The 17,489-nt window shown below is 37.7% G+C and overlaps 1 protein-coding gene across 3 annotated transcripts in view; it reads left to right on the plus strand.

Annotated features, from left to right (window-relative positions):
- BAZ2B (bromodomain adjacent to zinc finger domain 2B) overlaps positions 1-17,489 on the plus strand; it is a 385,701-nt gene that overhangs the window by 130,191 nt on the left and 238,021 nt on the right. For 2 of the 3 annotated variants that reach the window (XM_058441739.1, XM_058441732.1), the window contains one exon: positions 1,543-1,640. The exons of the other annotated variant lie outside the window; for it this stretch is intronic. In XM_058441739.1, coding sequence (XP_058297722.1) covers positions 1,592-1,640 — 49 coding nt within the window. In that variant the 5' untranslated portion in view covers positions 1,543-1,591. The remainder of the gene's footprint in view (positions 1-1,542; positions 1,641-17,489) is intronic. 3 annotated transcript variants of the gene reach the window in all.

Below are 17,489 nucleotides of genomic sequence, written 5' to 3' on the forward strand. Positions count from 1 at the left end.
TCCTTTCATTCTTTTGTCTATGGGTTTCCTTTTGCTCTTTGAGCATATTTTAGATAGGGAATTTGTTGCTAGTAAACCTGCCTACAAGAAATGCCCTAATGGGAGATCTTCCGGCTGAAATGAAAGGAACCTAGACAGTAACTTAAAAGCATATGAAGAAAAAAAGAACTCCAGTAAAGGTTACTACTCATATAAATAGGAAGGGAACAGATCACTTTGAAGGAAAGAACTAAAAGCCAGTATGACTGGAGTACAGAGAGCAAGGATTGCGGTTTGAGATAAGCAACCAGAAAATACAGGACATAGTAGACCATAATGAGAACTTCTGTTTGTTTAATAACAAGGACTTTTGGCTGGCTGCAGTGGCTCACACCTGTAATCACAGCACTTTGGGAGGCTGAGGTGGGCGGATCACCTGAGGTCAGGAGTTTGAGACCAGCCTGGCCAACATGGTGAAACCCCATCTCTACTAAAAATACAAAAAATTAGCCAGGGATGGTGGCGGGTACCTGAAATCCCAGCTACTCGGGAGTCTGAGGCAGGAGAATCGCTTGACACAAGAGACAGAGGTTGCAGTGAGCTGAGATCACATCACTACACTCCAGCCTGGGCAACAGAGCGAGACTCTATCTCAAAACATTAATAATAATAATAATAAAGGCTTTTGTTTGTTTACCCTAGAGCAATGGGAAATGTTTGAAGTATGTTTAAATTATCAACAACCCGATTTTAATTGAGGCTTATAGAGGTTAAATAACTCTCTCAAGGTCATACTGTGATTAAGCAGTAAAACAAAGGTCATAATCCAGGAATGTTTGGATCTAACATCTGCATCACCCCATTTCTTAGAAATACAAATCTAGGAAATGTGTAAAAAATTTAAAGGCTGAAGTTTCTGTGACCTGACATTATTATTATTTCAGCAGATGAATGCCTACTATGTTGAGAGATGTGATTTTACCCTTTTCAAATGTAGTCACATTTACATTAATTTTGTTAGCTCTGCTTGTGACCTGTTGCTTCTCAGTAAACAGGTGAACCACAGTTTTCAACAGTGAACATTGGAATAAAGATACGTTTGATCTATTCTTATGATTTCTTCTACTATTCAGTTCCTGCTCTCTAAGGGACAACTAACAATGAAGGTACTTATGTCCCAGATAGTTTCCAAGTATCATTTTGTCTTAGACTTGGTGATATTAAGTAACTGCTCCTAGTTGACATAACTAGTACTGGTTGTAACTAAGATTCAAATTCATATTTCACTAACTGAAGACCATGCTGTTTCTACTACAATACTCTCAAAGAATATAAAACAAACTTGTGTTCAAGAGATCTTAGTATGGATATTTAGAAATAGAAAACATCATCCTCAGTGCATACTTGCTAGTTGATTGAATGACAGAAACAGGATTATGAAAGAAAAGAATTCTAGAATCTGCTAGTGTGTGCCCTGAGGTGATCTTATGAGACACATTCTTCAACCCACTTATAAACTGCCAATCTCTCTCATTTAATTATCTTTATTTTTGTGTACCTCAGTTATAGTATTGATATTCAGTAAGGGAAGAGACATGAAGAAAGCTATCAGATGGAAAGTTGTTTGGTCTCAAAGATTCTGCCTGACAGCACATTCCTAGGTAGGAATTTTTAGCCATTTATTCATTTATTCATTATATTGTATGCTTCACATACTGTCACTCATTCACTCATTTATTCATTCTACAAATAATTTCTGGAGTGCTGCTTATGTGTTTCCACTGTCTAGATACTGGGGTTACTGTGGTCAACAAGGTGAAGTTTCTTCTTTCATTAAGTTTACTTTCTAGTGGGGAGAAGTAAACAAATATGTAAGTAAAATATTCTCAATTATTGGTAAGAGCTCCAAACAGGATGGAGGAAGGAAAATGTGATAGCATATACAGGGAGCCAGGTAGAATTGAGGGCAACATACATGTAACAGTCAAGAAAGGTCTCCCTGATGAAGTGACACTTGTGTTGAGAAATGAATCACCAGAAAGAGCCAGGTGTCGCATTGTGAAAATCAGAGGTTATAGTGATCACAGTGCCCGTGAGGCTGGAATGTAGTGAGCTGTGGGAATAAAGGTAGGCAGATATCATTTTTTAAAAAAGTTTAAACTTCTTTCTAATGTGAAGAGAAGCCACCGGAAGATTTTTTATTTGATTTTACTTTTTTAAATTAAAAAAATATACAGACAGGGTCTCAGTATGTTGCCCAGGCTGGTCTTGAACTCCTGGGCTCAAGCAGCCCTCCCATCTCAGCCTTTGACTCCAAGTGCTGGGATTACAGGCATGAGCCACCGTGGCTAGCCTGGAAGATTTTTTTGGTTGATTGATTTTAATAACCCCTCCTGCACCATGTTTAATTTGAGACTGTTTCATATTCAACTTTTCTCCTAGTGGAGGTTTTTATGGAGGACACTAGTACATAAATGGTATTAAAGCATTATTATAAATTCTTTATGCAGTGTATGAATTTATATTTTTGGTTGCATTCTTCTGTGTTGCCCCTAAATTATTTGCCCTTGCTAGCATATTTAAGAAACTTCCATTATCTTGAAGAGAAATTCATGGTTATGATTTATTCCTTGATTTAATAAGCACTATGTTCTTTTTGAGTTACTTACTGAATTTATAAAAGTAGAAAATGCACTGTTCTTCTTTTCTTCATTAGGAGCTTATCTTCTACTGGAGAGACAGACACATAAACTGGTCATCATAGCTGTGGTAGATGGCACAGTAGAGGTGTATGTTTAATGTTTTTTGACTATAGAAAGCATGATATGATCCTTATGGGTGGGAAAGGCCACGTCAAAAATATTCAGTCTATGGAGATTTCTGCCCCCTGCATTTTGAAGCAGAGTATAGGTATCACTATTTGAACAGTGATGCTGATGCTGCAAAAAATATGTAAAAACAATTTATGTTTTCCACCTTTATAGGAAAATAAAGTAGCATGTCTTAAGACACGTGAAAAAGTTGAATTCTCTTGGAAGTAGAGAGTGAAAAAGTGTTATGTTGCATTTTGTTACTGTTGTCCTCTTCCCCTTCCTTTTTCCCTCATCCCTTTTCTTTTGTATTTATAAGTTAACATGAGGTGAGAAGATAAAATGTTAAAAGTTTTGAAGGAAGGCTTCATAGCAAATTTTGCCACTATGTTTTTTGAGCATTGGGCCGTATGAGTATAAACAAAGGAATTGATTTATCTCTGATCGTGTGATAATGTCCTCTGTTGGTCCTCAACTCGGTGCCTAGATCTTTCCCCAATTCAAAACCCGAGGTATAGATATACAGTGCTTTTTTGCCATAATATTAAGCAGACAGTTTCATAACTAAGACACACCAGAGTGGTACATGAGAATGCCTGTACAACTGGAATGGGCAACATGACCATAGAGAAAATGATGTGATTTTTAAGTGTGTTTGCCAAGAAGCAGGAGGAAGGCTCTCAGAAAGTTAAATCTAGGCAGATTCCTAAAATGAAAATGCAGTTACAAATAAATGCAGAGTACCACATGCAAGGATTAAATCAAAAAAGACTGTGGTGTTGTGCAAATATTTCATATATACAGTGAGTATTAAAAGAAATGATAAAAACAGCAGATGTAGCAGAATTTCAAGTGAAGATCAGAAGCTTTTCTATAAAATTGACCTTTAAAGTTAATTGCATGTACAGGGGCTCGAGACCAGCCTGGGCAACATGGTAAAATCCCTGTTTCCACTAAAAATACAAAAATTAGCCAGACGTGGTGGTGCGTACCTGTAGTCCCAGCAACCACAGAGGCTGAGGTGGGAGGATCCCTTGAACCCAGGAGACAGAGGTTGCAGTGAGCCAAGATCAGGCCACTGCACTGCAGCCTGAGCAACAGAGTGAGACTCCTCCTAAACAAACAAACAAACAAACAAAAAAGTTAATTGCACATAGTATTTACTCATGAAACCAGCCTCTTCCTACAGAAGACAATTTCTAACATAGAAAGGATTTCTTGAGACTGAAGAAGAGGACGATAGGCTTCTAAAAAAATGGTAGATTAACATACACACTTACTTCAGCTAACTGTTGAAGCCCCATTAATTATATAGGAAAAAAAGATTTTCAAAAAGGCATAAGCAAAGAAACAGGAGGAGAATGAATACCAACAAAATTCTGGAAGCTGGAGAGCAATAGATAAATAGTGACTGATTTATCAGATTGAGAGAACTGAATAACTGAATTATCAGATGACAGTGAAGAAAGCCTAGAAAAAACAGTTTACATATTTGAAACTCCGAAAGGCTCAGCAATTAGCAGTTCTGTGTATCTCAGGAATGGGCAGGAGGGGAGAAGAAGGTTATAGTTATAGGTACAGGCGAAGCTCTACATATAAAAACTATATGAAAATGGGAAATGTTTATTAAACATTCATTAAACATACAAAGTCTGTTCAACTAGTTAGATTCCTCAGTCTCCTCCACTTAACACAGTCAGGTAACAGTGCCTCCTTTATCCCTTTATCCAGAAGAAGACTGAAAGTCAGACCTTTGGGGATGTACAGTTCAATCTCATTGGTGTACAGTCATCACCACCATCCAACTCCAGAATTCTTTTCATCTTTCAAAACGAAAATTGTATACACATTAAACAATAATGCCTCATGGCCACTTTCCCCTGGCCCTGGCCCTTGGTGACCCACCATTTTACTTTCTGTCTCTATGATTTTGACTACTGTAAGTACCTCGTATATGTGAGATCATACAGTATTTGTCTTTTTGTTACTGGATTGTTTCACTTAGTGTCATGTCCTTGAAGTTTCATGCATGTTGTAGCATGTGCCAGAATGTCCTTTCGTTTTAAGGCTGAATGATACTCCTGTGTATGTGTGTGTATGCCATATTTTATTTATTCATTCATCTGTGGATGGACTCTTGGGTTGCTTTTGCCTCTTCACTATTGTGATATCAACATTTTAAAGTGACATTTTTATTTTGTTTATTAAGCATAGATTAAATTTTGCTGTACCACATTTAAATATTAAAGATTGCTTTTGTTTGCTGATGTTTGAAGTTCTTTCAATGTCAACAAATAAACTGGTTTGTTTTTGTAATTTTTGTCCTAATTCAGAAAACAGATAATTGTATCCACTTTGGTTATTATATAAAAATAATTATCATTACTTTTTTTCTTAACGTTGGTTTTTGAAATAAAAAAGACATCATGATGTGCCATGTAAAAACTTTGAGCAGATACACGCAACTGAAGAATTTAGTGAAGATCTTCTTCCTTCATTGGCTTTCATTTTCCTATTAGTTCACTTCATGCTTCTATTCCTTTAACAAATTTTAAAATGCAAAAAAATCAAAACCACCATGGTAGCTATCTCAGTGTGACACAGGGATTGAACACTCTGATCTGATTGCCACTCACTAACACATATGGTATGCATTTAAATTTCTCAGCCTATTCTTTCTGGGTTACTGAGAAATACTCTTATTTTATTTATTATTAGAAATACAAGTTTAAATACACTATTGTTTCATTAAAAATATGAACACTTAGAAAATTTTCCATTTAAAGTATTTGATTGTGGCTGGTCTGAGAGCCCTGGTGTTTATACCTAATTGATCACAACCAGTTACAGATCAAAGTCCATGAGTATATAGAAATATTTTTCCCAAAGAGCAAAAATTTACCTCACTGGAACATGTGTAGCACTTGCCAATTTAGTTATATCTTTAGTTGTGTATATGTTAATAGTAAGTACTGAAAAATTAAGAGTAATAAGCTGTGGTATATGATTTTAATTATTTCTTATTGACATACGTATTTTAATGGAAGAAATAAGACAAGTTTCTAGAAGTTAACTTTTCCCTTTTTTTACGTTTGTTAAATTTACTTCCCTATAAAAATTGTTTATTAATTTAGAACTTATGTTTGGAGGCCAGGTGTGGTGGCGCACACCTATAATCCCAGCACTTTGGGAGGCTGAGGCGGGTGGATCACCTGAAGTCAGGAGTTCGAGACCAACCTGGCTAGTATGGCAAAACCCCTTATCTACTAAAAATACAAAAATTAGCTGGGCACAGAGGTGCATGCCTGTAGTTCCAGCTACGCGGGAGGCTGAAGCAGGAGAATTGCTTGAACCTGAGAGGTGGGCGCCACTGCCCTCCAGCCTGGCGACAGAGCAGGAGGCTGAAGCAGGAGAATTGCTTGAACCTGAGAGGTGGGCGCCACTGCCCTCCAGCCTGGCGACAGAGCAAGACTCCGTCGCAAAAAAAAAAAAAAAAAAAAAAGAAAGAAATTATGTTTGGAGTACAAATTATTTCAGAACACAGTGTCGCAAGAGGCATAATGATGTTTTGGTCAAGGACAGACTGTATATATGACAGTTGTCCCATAAGATTATAATACCATAATTTTACTTTTTATTTTCTATGTTTAGATATGTTTACCTATACAAATACTTTCCATATTCACATTTCAGGCCTATCTCTATTAGAAACACCATTGTGTTACAGTTGCCTACAGTATTCCGTACAGTATCATGCTGTACAAGTTTGTAGCCTAGAAATAACAGGTTATACAATATAACCTAGGTATGTAGTGGTCTTTACCATCTAGGTTCATGTAAGTACACTCTGTGATGTTCATACAACAAAATCACCCAACAACACATTTCTCAGAACATATCCCTGTGGATAAGTGATGCATGACTGTAAATTGTAATTATGTTTAGTAAATAAAATTGTTTTACTCTATTTGCTTTACACATCCCTTCAGAAACACACTTTATAAGTCCTCCATATATTTGGAATCATAACATAGGAATAGATACGAGGTTTTTACTTGAAATTATGAGGAATCATTGTGCAAAAAATAACAGTATGAAATATTTATAGAATTTTAATTTGATTACAGCCTCTTGTTAAAGGAAAACGTATAATATTTATTCTGTTAACCACAGTTTTCAGATTACAGTTTAGTTTTAGCTTTCGTTAGAAATGTTAAGTAATGATTTTCTTAGTATGTTGCTTAGTCTGCATTAAAAGTCCATTTTTGTTTCACATACATTCATTTTTATCTCACCAATAGTTATGATATGCTTAAACATGGAAACTGCATATCTTTTGGCTTACTCTTAGTTGCTCATAAAGGATATTTAATGAATGACCAGCTAATGGCTAAAGCAGGATCAGAAATGCCAGGTTAATTCTGAAATCTCTGATTCTGCCTTTAGTTTTGTGGCAGTTGTGTTATTAGTTATACTTGTTTGGTGAAAATTCTTTCTTCTTCTTTTTTGTTTTATAAAGTACTTTGTATTTTTCAGCCTTTCATATGTGTAAAAAATGTTAAATCTTAAATCAGTCAGGATTAAGAAGGGATTTTGAAAGATTGCCTGCTTCTACAAGTTAAAGTTTGTGGGGAAATTAAGATAGTGTGTTATACATAAAGCTGAAAATAATGATAAAAATGATCATAAGTTTAGTACTTTCATTTTGGAAAACCAAACCTCAGAGTGACTTGATCTATATTGCACAGCTAGTTTATGGTGAGACTCTGGTATTGGTGTTGAATTCCTAGTCCAGTGTTCTTTTTCTGGAAATTAAGTGACTTTCTTCATTTCTCTTTAATATATTCTATTCTTCTTTCCGTATTGTTTTAGAAAAAGGATTATGTATCAGGCCTATTACTGTTAATGGTATCACCATTTCCCACAACAAGATATCAACTCTTTATATCACTTTAGATTGCTGTTTTCTCTGGCTTCAAATAATCAAAACTTAAAAGTGCCTGTGATCTATCTTCAATATCTTTTGCATCCTTTGTTTTCCTTTCACTCCCACCACCACCCTATCAGGTCATGCTTAGATTGCCATATTAATTTACTTTCTGGTTTCTCTGTCTCCAGTATCATGTCTCCTCTTCTTACTTTTTGTGTGTAACAGTGCCACATAAACACATCTGAGGTCATTATTTTTTTTTCACACCTTTGTTTATGGTATTTCCTTTTTCTAGGAGATACTTTTTCTGTCGCTCCATGTATATGTTAATGTTGCACATTCTTTTTTTTTTTTTTTTTTTGAGACGGAGTCTCGCTCTGTCGTCCAGGCTGGAGTTCAGTGGCGCAATCTCGGCTCACTGCAAGCTCCGCCTCCTGGGTTCACGCCATTCTCCTGCCTCAGCCTCTCCGAGTAGCTGGGACTACAGGCACCCACCACCACGCCCGGCTAATTTTTTTGTATTTTTAATAGAGACGGGGTTTCACCGTGGTCTCGATCTCCTGACCTCGTTATCCGCCCGCCTCGGCCTCCCAAAGTGCTGGGATTACAAGCGTGAGCCACCGCGTCCAGCCAATGTTGCACATTCTTGGAGACTCAACTAAAATCTCATTTCCTTCTCTGTACTGGCCATGTCTACCTAAAACGAGTGTGACTTGTAAAATCTGGGGCCAGGTAGCATGTGTAATCATTTGACATCTTGACACAGAGTCCTTTTATCGCAGAGTGCTAAAGCAGAAAAAGACCTTAGATACCACTTATAATAGTCACCTAACTACAGGTGAGTTAGTGGTTTTCCTGGAGTTAAATGATTAACATAAGTACTTAGAGAGTTCAGGGCAGAGATGCAAGTAAACTTAAGTCCCTAACCTCTAATTCCAAAATTCCTTCTTATGTAACACACTTCCTATCACTGTAAAGTGCATTGTCTTTTTAGATGCTTGTTCATGAGTGCATTTATTATTTCCTCAGTTTGAGGCCATGAGTCTTGTTTTAAACTTTTTTGTTCTCCCCTTGATATTTTGCACATAATAGGCCTTAATTCATTTTTTATTTATTTGGTAGAGAATATTTACTTTCAGATAAAAGTGTAAGACTTTATTTTCATTTGTACAGATATTATAGCCAAGGATTTTACTGCTTTTGTTTAAAAGGATGGAAGAAGTGTTTTTTTTTTGTTTCTTGTTGTTTTTTTTATTATACTTCAGGGTTTTAGGGTACATGTGCACAATGTGCAGGTTTGTTACATATGTATCCATGTGCCATGTTGATTTCCTGCACCCATTAACTCGTCATTTAGCATTAGATGTATCTCCTAATGCTGTCCCTCCCCCCTCCCCCCACCCCACAACAGTCCCCGGAGTGTGATGTTCCCCTTCCTGTGTCCATGAGTTCTCATTGTTCAATTCCCACCTATGAGTGAGAACATGCGGTGTTTGGTTTTTTGTCCTTGCGACAGTTTACTGAGAATGATGTTTTCCAGTTTCATCCATGTCCCTACAAAGGACACGAACTCATCATTTTTTATGGCTGCATAGTAATCCATGGTGTATATGTGCCACATTTTCTTAATCCAGTCTATCGTTGTTGGACATTTGGGTTGGTTCCAACTCTTTGCTATTGTGAATAGTGCCGCAATAAACATACGTGTGCATGTGTCTTTATAGCAGCATGATTTATAGTCCTTTGGGTATATACCCAGTAATGGGATGGCTGGGTCAAATGGTATTTCTAGTTCGAGATCCCTGAGGAATCGCCACACTGACTTCCACAATGGTTGAACTAGTTTACAGTCCCACCAACAGTGTAAAAGTGTTCCTATTTCTCCACATCCTCTCCAGCACCTGTTGTTTCCTGATTTTTCAATGATGGCCATTCTAACTGGTGTGAGATGGTATCTCACTGTGGTTTTGATTTGCATTTCTCTGATGGCCAGTGATGATGAGCATTTCTTCATGTGTTTTTTGGCTGCATAAATGTCTTCTTTTGAGAAGTGTCTGTTCATGTCCTCTGCCCACTTTTTGATGGGGTTGTTTGTTTTTTTCTTGTAAATTTGTTTGAGTTCATTGTAGATTCTGGATATTAGCCCTTTGTCAGATGAGTAGGTTGCAAAAATTTTCTCCCATTCTGTAGGTTGCCTGTTTACTCTGATGATAGTTTCTTTTGCTGTGCAGAAGCTCTTTAGTTTAATGAGATCCCATTTGTCGATTTTGGCTTTTGTTGCCATTGCTTTTGGTGTTTTAGACATGAAGTCCTTGCCCACGCCTATGTCCTGAATGGTATTGCCTAGGTTTTCTTGTAGGATTTTAATGGTTTTAGGTCTAACATATAAGTCTTTAATCCATCTTGAATTAATTTTTGTATAAGGTGTAAGGAAGGGATCCAGTTGCAGCTTTCTACATATGGCTAGCCAGTTTTCCCAGCACCATTTATTAAATAGGGAATCCTTTCCCCATTTCTTGTTTTTGTCAGGTTTGTCAAAGATCAGATAGTTGTAGCTATGCGGCATCATTTCTGAGGGCTCTGTTCTGTTCCATTGATCTATGTCTCTGTTGTGGTACCAGTACCATGCTGTTTTGGTTACTGTAGCCTTGTAGTATAGTTTGAAGTCAGGTAGCGTGATGCCTCCAGCTTTGTTCTTTTGGCTTAGGATTGACTTGGCGATGCGGGCTCTTTTTTGGTTCCATAAGAACTTTAAAGTAGTTTTTTCCAATTCTGTGAAGAAAGTCATTGGTAGCTTGATGGGGATGGCATTGAATCTATAAATTACCTTGGGCAGTATGGCCATTTTCACGATATTGATTCTTCCAACCCATGAGCATGGAATGTTCTTCCATTTGTTTGTATCCTCTTTTATTTCATTGAGCAGTGGTTTGTAGTTCTCCTTGAAGAGGTCCTTCACATCCCTTGTAAGTTGGATTCCTAGGTATTTTATTCTCTTTGAAGCAATTGTGAATGGGAGTTCACTCATGATTTGGCTCTCTGTTTGTCTGTTATTGGTGTACAAGAATGCTTGTGATTTTTGTACATTAATTTTGTATCCTGAGACTTTGCTGAAGTTGCTAATCAGCTTAAGGAGATTTCGGGCTGAGACAATGGGGTTTTCTAGATATACAATCATGTCATCTGCAAACAGGGACAATTTGACTTCCTCTTTTCCTAATTGAATACCCTTTATTTCCTTCTCCTGCCTGATTGCTCTGGCCAGAACTTCCAGCACTATGTTGAAAAGGAGCGGTGAGAGAGGGCATCCCTGTCTTGTGCCAGTTTTCAGAGGGAATGCTTCCAGTTTTTGCCCATTCAGTATGATATTGGCTGTGGGTTTGTCATAGATAGCTCTTATTATTTTGAGATACGTCCCATCAATACCTAATTTATTGAGAGTTTTTAGCATGAAGAGATGTTGAATTTTGTCAAAGGCCTTTTCTGCATCTATTGAGATAATCATGTGGTTTTTGTCTTTGGTTCTGTTTATATGCTGGATTACATTTATTGATTTGCGTATGTTGAACCAGCCTTGCATCCCAGGGATGAAGCCCACTTGATCATGGTGGATAAGCTTTTTGATGTGCTGCTGGATTTGGTTTGCCAGTATTTTATTGAGGATTTTTGCATCAATGTTCATCAAGGATATTGGTCTGAAATTCTCTTTTTTGGTTATGTCTCTGCCAGGTTTTGGTATCAGGATGATGCTGGCTTCATAAAATGTGTTAGGGAGGATTCCCTCTTTTTCTATCGATTGGAATAGTTTCAGAAGGAATGGTACCAGTTCCTCCTTGTACCTCTGGTAGAATTCAGCTGTGAATCCATCAGGTCCTGGACTCTTTTTGGTTGGTAAGCTATTGATTATTGCCACAATTTCAGAACCTGTTATTGGTCTATTCAGAGATTCAACTTCTTCCTGGTTTAGTCTTGGGAGGGTGTATTTGTCGAGGAATTTATCCATTTCTTCTAGATTTTCTAGCTTATTTGCATAGAGGTGTTTGTAGTATTCTCTGATGGTAGATTGTATTTCTGTGGGATCGGTGGTGATATCCCCTTTTTCGTTTTTTATTGCATCTATTTGATTCTTCTCTCTTTTCTTCTTTATTAGTCTTGCTAGCGGTCCATCAATTTTGTTGATCTTTTCAAAAAACCAGCTCCTGGATTCATTAATTTTTTGAAGGGTTTTTTGTGTCTCTATTTCCTTCAGTTCTGCTCTGATTTTAGTTATTTCTAGCCTTCTGCTAGCTTTTGAATGTGTTTGCTCTTGCTTTTCTAGTTCTTTTAATTGTGATGTTAGGGTGTCAATTTTGGATCTTTCCTGCTTTCTCTTGTGGGCATTTAGTGCTATAAATTTCCCTCTACACACTGCTTTGAATGTGTCCCAGAGATTCTGGTATGTTGTGTCTTTGTTCTCATTGGTTTCAAAGAACATCTTTATTTCTGCCTTCATTTCATTATGTACCCAATAGTCATTCAGGAGCAGGTTGTTCAGTTTCCATGTAGTTGAGCGGTTTTGAGTGAGTTTCTTAATCCTGAGTTCTAGTTTGATTGCACTGTGGTCTGAGAGACAGTTTGTTATAATTTCTGTTCTTTTACATTTGCTGAGGAGAGCTTTACTTCCAACTATGTGGTCAATTTTGGAATAGGTGTGGTGTGGTGCTGAAAAAAATGTATATTCTGTTGACTTGGGGTGGAGAGTTCTGTAGATGTCTATTAGGTCCACTTTATGTAGAGCTGAGTTCAATTCCTGGATATCCTTGTTAACTTTCTGTCTCGTTGATCTGTCTAGTGCTGACAGTGGGGTGTTAAAATCTCCCATTATTATTGTGTGGGAGGTTAAGTCCCTTTGTAGGTCACTGAGGACTTGCTTTATGAATCTGGGTGCTCCTGTGTTGGGTGCATATATATTTAGGATATTTAGCTCTTCTTGTTGAATTGATCCCTTTACCATTATGTAATGGCCTTCTTTGTCTCTTATGATCTTTGTTGGTTTAAAGTCTATTTTATCAGAGACTAGGATTGCAACCCCTGCCTTTTTTTGTTTTCCATTTGCTTGATAGATCTTCCTCCATCCCTTTATTTTGAGTCTATGTGTGTCTCTGCACGTGAGATGGGTTTCCTGAATACAGCACACTGATGGGTCCTGACTCCTTATCCAGTTTGCCAGTCTGTGTCTTTTGATTGGAGCATTTAGCCCATTTACATTTAACGTTAATATTGTTATGTGTGGATCTGATCCTGTCATTATGATGTTAGTTGGTTATTTTGCTCGTTAGTTGCTATAGTTTCTTCCTAGCGTCGATGGTCTTTACAATTTGGCATGTTTTTTCAGTGGCTGGTACCGGTTGTTCCTTTCCATGTTTAGTGCTTCCTTCAGGAGCTCTTTTAGGGCAGGCCTGGTGGTGACAAAATCACTCAGCGTTTGCTTGTCTGTAAAGTATTTTATTTCTCCTTCACTTATGAAGCTTAGTTTGGCGGGATATGAAATTCTGGGTTGAAAATTCTTTTCTTTAAGAATGTTGAATATCGGCCCCCACTCTCTTCTGGCTTGTAGAGTTTCTGCTGAGAGATCAGCTGTTAGTCTGATGGGCTTCCCTTTGTGGGTAACCCGACCTTTCTCTCTGGCTGCCCTTAACATTTTTTCCTTCATTTCAACTTTGGTGAATCTGACAATTATGTGTCTTGGAGTTGCCCTTCTCGAGGAGTATCTTTGTGGCGTTCTCTGTATTTCCTGAATCTGAATGCTGGCCTGCCTTGCTAGATTGGGGAAGTTCTCCTGGATAATATCTTGCAGAGTGTTTTCCAACTTGGTTCCATTCTCCCCATCATTTTCAGGTACACCAATCAGACGTAGGTTTGGTCTTTTCACATAGTCCCAAATTTCTTGGAGGCTTTTTTCATTTCTTTTTATTCTTTTTTCTCTAAACTTCCCTTCTCTCTTCATTTCATTCATTTCATCTTCCATCAGTGATACCCTTTCTTCCAGTTGATCGCATCTGCTACTGAGGCTTCTGCAATCTTCGCGTAGTTCTCGAAACTTGGCTTTCAGCTCCATCAGCTCCTTTAAGCCCTTTTCTCCATTGGTTATTCTAGTTATCCATTCTTCTAATATTTTTTCAAAGTTTTTAACTTCTTTGCTATTGTTTTGAATTTCCTCCTGTAGCTCAGAGTAGTTTGATCGTCTGAAGCCTTCTTCTCTCAACTCATCAAAGTCATCCTCCATCCAGCTTTGTTCCGTTGCTGGTGAGGAACTGCGTTCCTTTGGAGGAGGAGAGGTGCTCTGTTGTTTAGAGTTTCCAGTTTTTCTGCTCTGTTTTTTCCCCATCTTTGTGGTTTTAGCTACTTTTTGTCTTTGATGATGGTGATGTACAGATGGGTTTTTGGTGTGGATGTCCTTTCTGTTTGTTAGTTTTCCTTCTACCAGACAGGACCCTCAGCTGCAGGTCTGTTGGAGTTTACTAGAGGTCCACTCCAGACCCTGTTTGGCTGGGTGTCAGCAGTGGTGGCTGCAGAACAGCGGATTTTCGTGAGACCACAAATTCAGCTGTCTGATAGTTCCTCTGAAAGTTTTGTCTCAGAGGAGTACCCGGTTGAATGAGGTGTCAGTCTGTCCCTACTGGGGGGGTGCCTCCCAGTTAGGCTGCTCAGGGGTGAGGGACCCACTTTAGGAGGCAGTCTGTCCCTTCTCAGATCTCCAGCTGAGTGCTGGGAGAACCACTACTCTCTTCAAAGCTGTCAGTCAGACAGGGACATTTAAGTCTGTGGAGGTTCTTGCTGAGTTTTTGTTTGTCTGTGCCCTGCCCCCCGAGGTGGAGCCTACAGAGGCAGGCAGGCCTCCTTGAGCTGTGGTGGGCTCCACCCAGTTCGAGCTTCCTGGCTGCTTTGTTTACCTAAGCAAGCCTGGGCAATGGCGGGCGCCCCTCGCCCAGCCTCGCTGCCGCCTTGCAGCTTGATCTCAGACTGCTGTGCTAGCAATCAGCGAGACTCCATGGGCATAGGACCCTCCGAGCCAGGGGCGGGACACAATCTCCTAGTGTGCCGTTTTCCAGGCCCGTTGGAAAAGCGCAGTATTAGGATGGGACTGACCCGATATTCCAGGTGCCGTCTGTTTCCCCTTTCTTTGACTAGGAAAGGGAACTCCCTGACCCCTTGCGCTTCCCGAGTGAGGCAGTGCCTCGCCCTGCTTCGGCTCGCGCACAGTGCGCTTCACCGTCTGTCCTGCACCCACTGTTAGGCACTCCCTAGTGAGATGAAACCGGTACCTCAAGCAGAAATGCAGAAATCACCCGTCTTCTGTGTCGCTGGGGCTGGGAGCTGTAGACCAGAGCTGTTCCTATTCGGCCATCTTGAATAAGTGTTTTTAATAGTTCTTGGTAGTTAGCATTCTACAAAATAGAATTGAAAAATTCTCTGGTTTTATGGTTTCACTTGTTTAAAATGTTAAAAAACATTGATTAGAGTACAAAACTAGAAATGTTATCAATATTTCTTCATTTAGTGTTTTCAATTTCTAAGGAAATAAAATATTTTATAAAAAATAATTTTGTGACAGATTGTTAAATGGAAATATAATAATTCTGTTATCTTAGTTTCTAAACCATTGAAAACTATACAGTCATTTTAGGTTTTAAAGTTTTATGAATATATTTGATTTAAGGTACATAAAGCAAAAGGAATTGTAGGAAAGTATATTTAAGTGTATAGATAATTGAATATATACACTTTAAAATTCTTTTGCAAGTCAGCATGAATAAAAATGGTACTTTAGAGAGCAGCTTAAATACCTCTCAGGTGAATAAAGCATGGGCTTCATGCTTGTAGTTGGGGATGTATGTATCATCTGCTGTAGATGTATTACAAAGGTGATGTCAAGGTGAAAGCAGGCTTCCAGAATGGTTGGAAATCATTGATATTCTGACTTGGAGGCTGTAAATGGCTCGGTGGCAGATGGAGTCTTTGTCAAGGAAGAAAAATGGCAGCTTTGGAGCACATAGATGTTTTGCTAGCAGCTCAGCATATAGGCTGTGACCTTCTAGTATTCAGGAGTCTTTTCCATGGTCTAATAAATTGTTCTCAGCTTTTATTCACCTAAAGTAGATAAATAGTAGTCATCACATTTCAGTACAAATTGAGGTGTTTCATTATAAAGAAACATAAATATATTTTATTGTCTACTTTTTAAAGAAATAAGCTTTTAAGAGAATGTGCATTTCTTGTATCAGAAATATTTCTCAGTTGGTTTGCAAGAGTAAAAACATCTCAGATGTTTTTCAATCAAAAAAATTGATTGAAAAAAATTTTTTTTAGACTCACAGAATATTAAAGCCTAACAGTGTGCTAGAAACCCTGAACCAGTCCACTCATTTTCCAGATGAAGAAAGTAAGGGTCAGAGATTGAAACTTAACTAAGACTACCTAGTTAGTTCATGACTCTTAAATTATGACTTGTTATATCTTTAGTTATAGGTAAAACTCTCTTTTAATAAAACTTATAATCCCCACAGAATACACCTAATTATTCATGACAGGTGCATAATGATAATAATAATTTCAGAGACTTTTATTTATTTTTCAATTGCAGATATTTTTAGTGGAAGGAATTCAGAATTTTCATTTTAATTTGCTTTTTTTTGTTTGTTTGTTTTGAGACGGAGTCTCTGTTGCCCAGGCTAGAGTGCAGTGGTGCATTCTTGGCTCACTGCAGCCTTTGCCTCCTGGGTTCATGTGATTCTCCTGCCTCAGCCTCCTGAGTAGCTGGGATTACAAGCATGCGCCACCATGCCTGGGTAATTTTTGTATTTTTAGTAGAGGCAGGGTTTCATCATGTTGGCCAAGCTGGTCTCAAACTCCTGACCTCAAGTGATCCACCCACCTCGGCCTCCCAAAGTGCTGGGATTAAGTGTGAGCCACTGCACCCGGCCTTAATTTGCTATTAATATATTACTATATAGAAAAATTTTGTTGAATGGAGAGTTTATATCTGGATTAAAAAGTTATATATGCATAACTCTGTTGTTATTCCTCAATAAATATTTTATATGAAGCAGAACCAATTAAAGTATATATCTTGTGTTAACTTATTTGGGTATTTTTTAAAGTCCTTTCTTGTAGAAATATTGCATTTTATATTAAAATATTTAAGGGTTTTATAGATTATTTATAGCTATACTGAGATATTTTGAAAAATTGCTGCATTTATCAGTGAGCATTTCTTTCAGTTTTAAGGGGAATCTATGTCACTATGAGAGTATTATGTGAAATATGTTCAGTTGGACAGTTGATCTATATTGAAGAGTAATAAGTCATGGTTAAAATTAAAAGTAGAGGCATTACACACCTAAAACCTATGAAAGCACTTAACAATTGCAAAAGTTATAGAAAGAAATCACTGTACATCACAAAAGAAAGTGACTCTGTTTTAGAGGGTGAAGGTTGCTACTTTCAATATTATAGGTAGTCCTTTGCAAGCTAGTGTCTAAAAAGTGCTAAAGAGAAATTTAAGAAGTTAACTAAAATGTGCATTTTCTAAAGATATAATTATGTAGCAATTTTAGATTTGTTTTTGATGAAGAGAAAAGTTTGAAAAGTTAGAGTTGAAAGCTTCCAAAATCCTCAATTTTTTTAAAGGATAAAACTGGTCAGATCTTTCACATCGAATGTGGACATGAAAAATATGAACAATAAAATCATAAGTGAAAATACTGTTTTTATCAATGAATATGTTGATA

The sequence above is a fragment of the Hylobates moloch genome, unplaced genomic scaffold (genome assembly GCF_009828535.3).
Source record: "Hylobates moloch isolate HMO894 unplaced genomic scaffold, HMol_V3 SCAFFOLD_1, whole genome shotgun sequence".
Taxonomy (NCBI): domain Eukaryota; kingdom Metazoa; phylum Chordata; class Mammalia; order Primates; family Hylobatidae; genus Hylobates; species Hylobates moloch.